Source organism: Hippoglossus stenolepis, chromosome 7, assembly GCF_022539355.2.
Source record: "Hippoglossus stenolepis isolate QCI-W04-F060 chromosome 7, HSTE1.2, whole genome shotgun sequence".
Lineage (NCBI taxonomy): Eukaryota > Metazoa > Chordata > Actinopteri > Pleuronectiformes > Pleuronectidae > Hippoglossus > Hippoglossus stenolepis.
This window is the reverse complement of record NC_061489.1, coordinates 12379239-12387434: the sequence shown is the minus strand read 5'-3', so window position 1 is coordinate 12387434 and position 8196 is coordinate 12379239. Positions and strand designations below refer to the sequence as shown.

At 41.7% G+C, this 8196-nt stretch overlaps 1 protein-coding gene across 2 annotated transcripts; it reads left to right on the top strand.

Moving 5' to 3' along the window:
* The first annotated feature begins 1107 nt into the window (after positions 1–1107).
* Positions 1108–7410, top strand: rlim (ring finger protein, LIM domain interacting). Of its 2 annotated transcripts, none has more exons than XM_035161423.2 (4): positions 1108–1290; positions 2377–2600; positions 3643–3750; positions 3838–7410. In XM_035161423.2, the coding sequence occupies exons 2-4, from the start codon at positions 2432–2434 to the stop codon at positions 5493–5495; spliced, it is 1935 nt and encodes a 644-aa protein (XP_035017314.1). In that variant the 5' UTR covers positions 1108–1290; positions 2377–2431; the 3' UTR covers positions 5496–7410. The 2 variants fall into 2 exon arrangements, with proteins under 2 accessions (XP_035017314.1, XP_035017313.1); XM_035161422.2 differs by having other exon boundaries at positions 1109–1290; positions 2374–2600.
* The last annotated feature ends 786 nt before the right edge of the window (positions 7411–8196 follow it).

The following is an 8196-nucleotide window of genomic DNA, read 5'->3' as shown; positions in this document are numbered from 1 at the left end:
AGTTTGTTTGAAAATACCAATACATGTTGCTGCAACAACTGACAAAGAGACATCTCATTGCAAATTGTATAGTCCCAAAAAATTTGAAAATATATAATTTCTGCAACATTTCTTTTCATTGTTGAAACTATTGGAAGTTGAACTTTGAAGAAAGTAGTTTTTTGCACTAAACTGTCATTTCAATTAATGTTACTTGAATTGAATTGACAAGAGATAGATTTGGAGGTGTAGCATTTAATTGTATACATTTTAGGATGATCTGCCAAAATTCTGTCAAACATTTTGGGGGTTAATCCATTTAGTACCTTATTTTATTTATTTTTTTGTTTACCTGATTAAATTGTCTGTCCATGAACATGCATGTTAAGCAGAGGAAGATGCTTTAAATGAAGTGCATCTCTTTTGGAGACGTATCAGGGGACATTGATTCATTAACACCACTGGTGTGAGAGTGTGAGATCAAATAAAACATTTAGGATGCAGAAATAGTATTAATTTGATTGTAGCTATTGCACTTCTTCCGTTGCCATCTAATAATGAGAGTCAGATATTTCTTCTATGCCATTATCATAGTCATATTTCATTCAATTTTGACCATGCTGGACTACAAAGGGTCAAAAACAGACTAAATACTACTATGATAATGATATAATTGGCTACTTTATAATACTAATAATATAGCTGCTGCTGTTTATGATGTGACATAAATCTTTGGACGCTACTGGATAAATACCAGACCAAATTATGTGCATAAGACAGATTGTATTGTTAAAGCCATGGAACGATGATGTACGTTGGCCATTTAAGGACACTGGGGTTTACAGATATTTGTCTTCCAGTCTGATTCTGCAGAAGGTAGGAGTATTTATATTTGCAACCGCGTCGTGGCGCTGTAGCTGAGCAGAGTCGCACCGTCCAAAACAAACATCCTTTTCTTTCTGCTGCTGTTCTGAGAAGGCATTGCTTTGACTTTGTTGCCCTGCGCGGTGTCTGCCAGGTAGACACTGTGACGTGGCTCGGCCCGCCTCCTTCGCTGCGATTGGCCGCCGCTCAGACAGCTCAGCCTGAGTTCGCGAGCCAGGATTGGTGCCGTGCCCGTGTCTGCCTGCCAGACTGAACCCGGGGGGAAGTGCGTGTGGACTTCGTCGGTTTCCGGAAGATCATTGAAGCTTTTCGAAAAGAAAGAAAATGGAATCCTGAAATCGCACTTAGCTCAACATTCGAGCGTTTTTCATAGAGTGGCAGAAGAACAACTGGGCCGTGCGATCACATCCGAACATCAGTGAACAGGTAGTGTGTCGGTGTCAGCGGTGTATTCATCCTGATGGCCTTTATTTTCATCCGCTAGCTACTTTTAGCTGTTTGCTGCTAACGCACTGCCCGTAACGTCATTAATTGACATCGTTTGCTAAGTTAGCTTGCGGTGGTGCTAACTGTGATGTATTTTTAATGACACCCTCGTGTTGTAGTTGGGACTTTTCAATGATTGGATCCTGACGTCCGCTATATTTGGGCTAATTGTGTGTTTACGTCAAGGTAATGTTGCCGGGGGACTCTCATCAAGAAGTTACTAGCTAAGCTACCGTTAGCTAACGCTGGGTTTCTCGTTGGTAGTGAATGAGGTTAGCCACTCGGCTATGGGTGAACATGGAAGCTAGCTCACTGTAGCGGTGTCTGTGAGCTTTACACAATTGGGTTTGTTTGGTCCTTTCACGAGCCTGTTTTAAGACGCTGTTCAGTTAGACTCGATCAAATCTCACCGCAAATACAGGTCTCATGTACAGTCAGCAATATTCAGAGTGGACAGCGTTAGCAACCGTGTACGATGCTAATGTCCTGCTAGCTAACGCAGGCTAAGCTAGATGATGCCATTTTGTTTTTATCCCGACTTTGACCAATACTGTTTTCCAAAGGGATCCTGAAACACACTCCATATCAAACTATTCACTTTAATTATGACTATTAAACAGCCGTATTGTTGTTTTTACCACGCTGAGGAATAGTCCACTGTACGTTACTGTAAACACAGAGTCTCAACTACCCAGTGTTGCATATGTTGTTAGTCTTTGGTTTCCTTGTTAATCAGTGGATTTTAAACGTGTCAACATTAGTTACTGGGTTGATTTCCCCTTATGATTCTGTGTTGGGTTGTGATGCTGTGTTTTGACCCCAGTTTTCTCCCCCTGGCTGACGCTAAAGCACATTTAAAGATGTTAAATCAAAAGAAATGTGTATTTGGTTTTGATTTTCTTTTTTGCATACTAAAAGGGAAGCAGTCAAACTACTGTAACCCAATTTGATTGGATGCAGAGTCAAATGTACTCGGTGCATCTGTCTATTGTTGATCTACAGCTGTCTTTGTCTCTGATGCAGCAGCTGGATCTCGCTGAAGATTGGAGAACGTCCCTCGATCTCCCTCCCTTCTGAGTCAATGGAGGGGTCTGACAGTTCGGAGCAGAGTGGCAGTGACCAGCCCGAGTCGCAGCGCAGAAGGCAGCTGGACCGCCTGGACAGGGAGGAGGCCTTCTATCAGTTTGTCAACAATCTCAGTGATGAGGACTATCGGCTCATGAGAGACAACAATCTCTTGGGAACCCCAGGTAATAAGCATTCAATATAATTGCACTAGTAATGTTTGTGAAAGTAATCTTTGGGTTATGGGGGGGGGGAAGCATTTTTATGATTTTAAGCAACTCAAAGGGTAATTTGTGTCATTTAGAAACAGGTAGGCCTGGGTATTGTTATTCAGCTCCTAGTAGGTATTCAGAGTGAATTAAAATAAAACAAAGTCGGATGCCTGACAGAATGTTTCAACAGCTGTCCTAAGTGTGAGCAGAAGATGGTACTCAGTCATTTTTTATTTAGTTTTACTTATATTTTCTTGCCTCTTTAAATAAATACATTGTCATCATTAGTCCAAAGTTCAAAATTTCAATAAATATAAACATTTGATCTTTTACCTATTGATAAAATCAATGTTCTCCTTTCATATTCTCACAATTCATACATGCCCAGTAGGAAGAGAAGTAACAATAAAAGTTAAGCATAGATGCCTCGAATTTTGGATTTGTCACTGCTCAAAATGCAAAAGCCTGCAGACTACTGAAGACCCCCAATCCATTTCTGTCCCAGGACAGTGGCAGGGGGAATGTAAGTTTGGAACGTCCTTTAGCGGAGCACCCTGCAAGGAGAGGGCAATGAATGGACAGTGGCATGCCCTGGTAAGTCTGGAGGTTTTCAGTATTGTCCTGTTGATGTGTTTAAAGACAACCAAACAGATCTATGGGCCAACATATCACAGAAATTAAACCATGGTTATTTTCTGTTCTTTTTTTTAGACCTATTTAATATTTTTGCATTTGTTTTACCATAGTTCTCCTACCTGCCAGATGTATAGCTGAGCAGTTTCACTCAAGCGATTTTAACACTTTCTCTGTATCAGAACATGTGTGTTCTCATTGTAGGAAGTACAACTGTCAATTCTTCCCAGCCACCGGCTTAGTTTTTCACCCAGCAATTGCTGGCTGTCAGACTTGTGAAGAGGAATTAAACATGTCATTTGAAAGTAATATGTGGATCAGTGAGAGTATTTCTTCTTTCTTTAATACCAGACTTGGTCCTGTTTTGTAATGTTTCTTTAAGGAGAGGTAACGGAGGATGAGCTATTTAATAGACTTCAGCAAATCAAAGATGGTCCAGAACAGCCAAATAACAACACCCCTAGTACTGAAGTTGGAGAAGAGCCAGTTGGTAAGTTTGACATTTTTCTTTTTTTGACTGTGATTTAATGTCACAATCAGATATGATTTCTCACTTGTTATTTCTGCTGTGTTTCAGTACAACCAGAAAGCTCAGAGGATCCTGCCGGTGGAGATAGTCTCCTGGACTGGCTAAACACAGTGAGACGCACCGGCAATACAACCAGAACTGGACATCGTGGAAACCAGTCATGGCGAGCAGTAAGCCAGACCAACCCAAACAGTGGCGATTTTCGTTTCAGCCTTGAAATCAGCGTGAACCGTAACCTGGCCGAACAGCAGGCAGCTGCCGAAGGGGAGCAAGAGTCTCCAGAGGGTCAAGAACAAGAAGTAGTAGCAAGTGCTGAACCTCAGGTCCCCATGGAGACAGAAGTGGTGGAAGAACCAGTTGTAGAGGAGTTGGCTGTCATAGTGGAGCCAGAGCCTGAGCTAGAAGAGGTTGTTTCTCAAGAGATTTTAGAAGAATCTCCCAGCTCACCTGCTGCCTTGCCAGTACAACCCCCACTTTCTCTTTCTCCACGCAGAGGTCAAAGGAGACCCCGAAGCCGAAGTCCAGAACCACGCAGGACAAGGGCGCGTACAGCCAGGAGCCGTTCCCCTCTGAGCTTGGATCAGCTGGATGGTCTCCCTAATCCACGTCCGGCTCTCAACTCTCAAGTCCCTACCCCTGCTACCAGTTCTCCCCCTCTGCCTCAAGTAGAGGGCAGTTCACGGACTCGACAGCATGTTCTTTCCAGGCAAAGCACAGCTGACAGTGATGTTCCGCCATCTAGGGCAGGTGCCGAATCTGTCCCAGAGGTCCAAAATGTTGAATCTCAGGAAGGAGAGGCTGCTGGGGGAGAGGGTGGTGCAGCAGGACGCCGTCCACCTACTATTATGCTAGATCTCCAGGTGCGTCGTGTGCGTCCAGGCGAATATCGGCAAAGAGACAGCATTGCCAGTCGTACCCGCTCACGCTCCCAGAACTCAAACAACACATTTCTTTATGAAAGTGAGCGTGGCGGATTTCGTAGGACTTTCTCACGCTCTGAGCGTGCTGGTGTGAGGACCTACGTCAGCACTATTCGCATCCCTATTCGAAGAATCTCTGATGCAGGTTTGGGAGAGGCCACATCAATGGCTCTCCAGTCTATGATTAGGCAGATTATGACTGGTTTTGGTGAACTTGGCTACCTCATGGATTCAGACTCTGACTCTTCAGATTCAAACCGTGGAGCCAGCACACCTTCGGATCTGGGTGAAACCCTCAACAACCCAGAAGCTACTCCTGCTGCTGTTTCGGCTCCTGCTGCCGATGCTGATGAGCCGCCTGCAGCTGCTGGAGTCAGAGCAAGGACAGTTGAGACTGATATGGTTGAGGGACTTGCCACGGCTCCGCCAGCATCTGGTGGCAGGGCTCGACCTAGACCAGCTATCAGCTTAGAGGAGCCCAGCTCACTGCCCTTCCTGCGACTCGCCCACTTCTTCCTTCTAAATGATGATGATGAGGACCAGCCCCAGGGGCTTACTAAAGAGCAGATTGACAACCTCTCCATGCGCAACTTTGGCGAGAATGATGCCTTGAAAACTTGCAGCGTCTGCATAACAGAGTATGCAGAAGGTAACAAGCTACGTAAACTACCCTGCTCTCATGAGTATCATGTGCACTGCATTGATCGCTGGCTCTCTGAAAACTCAACTTGCCCCATCTGCCGCAGGGCTGTCCTGGTGTCGGCCAACCGAGAGAGTGTGGTGTAGCTCACAACAGACTGCAGGCCTTTTGCCTCAACCTAAATAATCTAATATCCCATGTCCACGAGAGGCTCTTGAGGAAATGTGTCTCCACTGTTGAAATGTATTTCCTTCATACCATTTGTGAGTTTGATCATAATGCAGTTGCAGGTTTGATACGGGGTGCTCCATGTAGTGACATTGGGACATTTTCACTCTCTAGTAAGACTATTATTAATGCAGTCCAAAGTTAGACACAAGCAATGCATGCTGTTTGAATCGACCTGTAGTGACCAAGCAGTTTTTTGCACTGCGCCAAACAATGCGCTCAAGCAGATCTGTATCTAATAAAGAATCCCCTGGTTTTAAATGCTGCACACCTGCAGGTAGTTCAGGCACTTCAACTCCTTTTGTATTAGCTCCTAAATGGCGCCTTTATATACCATAAATTGGGTAATGGTACAAGTCGTAGTTACACCAGTTCAAAGTATTAGCTGTAAATAAGCTTGTATAAATAATTTTGAATCATACTTTGTATCATTGAATTGGTTTTGGATTGTACATTATCTGATGAAGATTAGGATAGTGTTGGCCTCAGTTACTCGATCACAGCATCCAAATTTGGTGTAAAACAAATAGGTGATATCGGTGTAAACATCAGAATTATTTAGAGATCGTGATGTCCAAAGGGTGTAGGACATGAATTGGTTTGACATCTACAGTGTGACTTGTTCTCTCTCTCTCTCTTTCTGTTTTTCGTTCACCTGAAAGAAACAAACTAATATTTTGGGAGTGGCTTATACCATGAAACTTCTGTGTGACTTGTATTGATAAAAAAACATTGTTGTATAATAATAAAGGGAAAGTTAACTTCAGCTAGATTACTGTTGCAAAGCACAAGTTTAATTTGGAATCACAACATATTCCTGATCATTAAAATGATTGAGTAGTATTCATGCCAGATCGGTACGTCTTTATATTGGTAGTAGATACTGGATTTGATATCAAGTTGTTGGCATGTGAATTTCCCCATCTCAAAGATATACTAACAGGCATGACATATGAGAAATTGAAATATAGTTGCTTTTGCTTTTTTGCCCCTTGTGTAAAAGGACCTTTACTTTTTAACCGTACGATTTTACAATCATTTTTTGCCAACATCCATTCACTACTTTTCTCAATCTTAATTTTGCCACAAACAGGGATTACGTTTATGAATGATCTGATGAACCAAGTTGTCTACACGGCTTTTGTTTTTGGCAGAGTGAAACAAAATGAAATGTAGACCTGCCTCCTCAACTCTGCCTCGTACAGGTGACAAGTTATTGATCTAAAGTTTCGGATGTCAGACTTTCTAGAAAGTAGTCTGAAAATAATGAACATCATTGTCTGTCTTATTCCATTGGAAATCAGGACGCTTGGCTCACTGTCCTTTCCCTCTGCCTCATGAGCAGACGCTCCATATCAGTGTGCAATACATGCAAAAGTGAAAGTAGTGGATTACAAACGATGATATAAATGTATACTATTCTTAAAAAATACTTGTTAAAGGCTAAAAATCTTAAATGAGGACTTATTACGTTTTAAAAATGTGTTGAAGTTCTTTTTATTTTATGTAGAAGTTCTGTAGGTTTTAATAGCACTGTTGAACAGGAACACTGGCTGAAGGAAGAAAAGTGCATCACTATTAATGCCACCCTGTCATGTTTCTCGTTTCACTGTTTGATGTCTATACCACGATTATTACCTCCCTTGTCGGGACAAAGTTTGAACGCAAGACATGGTCATTGTTGAAAACCATAAACATGTAAATGAAATGTATGTTCCCCCTCAGGCCATGCTTTAGTTCTGGCCTTATTCTGTGACCCACCCAGTGCAGTATGTTAACTGGGTGTTAAAAGAAACTAACCGCTGAATTAAAGTTGTTATGCTACAAACTTTCCATCATGCATCCTGTCCTCTTACTATGATGTTGGATAACTTCTCCTTCAGGAAATGACCATTGTGTAGGATTTGGAATTTTCAAGTTGCAGGAATTGATTATAATATTTATATTTATGTTTTTAATTAATGAAAATAAGAAACATTTTGTTTTTCTCACCTTATAATAAGCTCTGTGTCTCTACCCTTTGAGTGGGTGTTCCTCCAGAGTCAGCCGTCTTGCTTTACTATGATCTACAAAATAAACACGGGTTCTAGAGTGGTGCATTTACACATGTAGATGTCACTAAATCTTACACAAAAGTTTCTGATTCAGGTTTTATTTTTGTGGACATTGTGAGAAAGGTGTATATTCTTTTCTACGTTTATTACTGAGGTCACCGTGAAGGTGGTGTTACTGGAGTATTTTATGTGCAGAGTTGTTTTTTTTGTCCTTTCTTTTACATAAATGAGGGATAGAATGATAGAAACAGAATTCTGAATATAATGCAGTCCATTACAACTTCACAACAATCCCATTACAATACTAAAAACTAATTACATTTTTTTTTTAACTCTGTAACAGTGTAAAAAAACTGAGCACCACCAGGCTTCATTGAACAGCAGAACAGTTGTACTGGATTTGTCAATCATTTTTACATTAGTATAAAAATGTATTTACGTGCATGAACCGGAAACTGTCATGTTCTTCAATTAGATTGACCAATAAACCGCAATCACATTATTGTAATCAATGCATCGGCCATAAGTTAACACGGGGTCGACAATTAAAGTGCATTATTACAAT

Coding starts and splice junctions, on each gene's coding strand:
- rlim (XM_035161423.2), top strand. CDS start 2,432: ATGGAGGGGTCTGACAGTTCGGAGCAGAGTGGCAGTGACCAGCCCGAG. Junction 2,601..3,642: donor CAATCTCTTGGGAACCCCAG/GTAATAAGCATT, acceptor TGTTTCTTTAAG/GAGAGGTAACGGAGGATGAG. Junction 3,751..3,837: donor AGTTGGAGAAGAGCCAGTTG/GTAAGTTTGACA, acceptor GCTGTGTTTCAG/TACAACCAGAAAGCTCAGAG.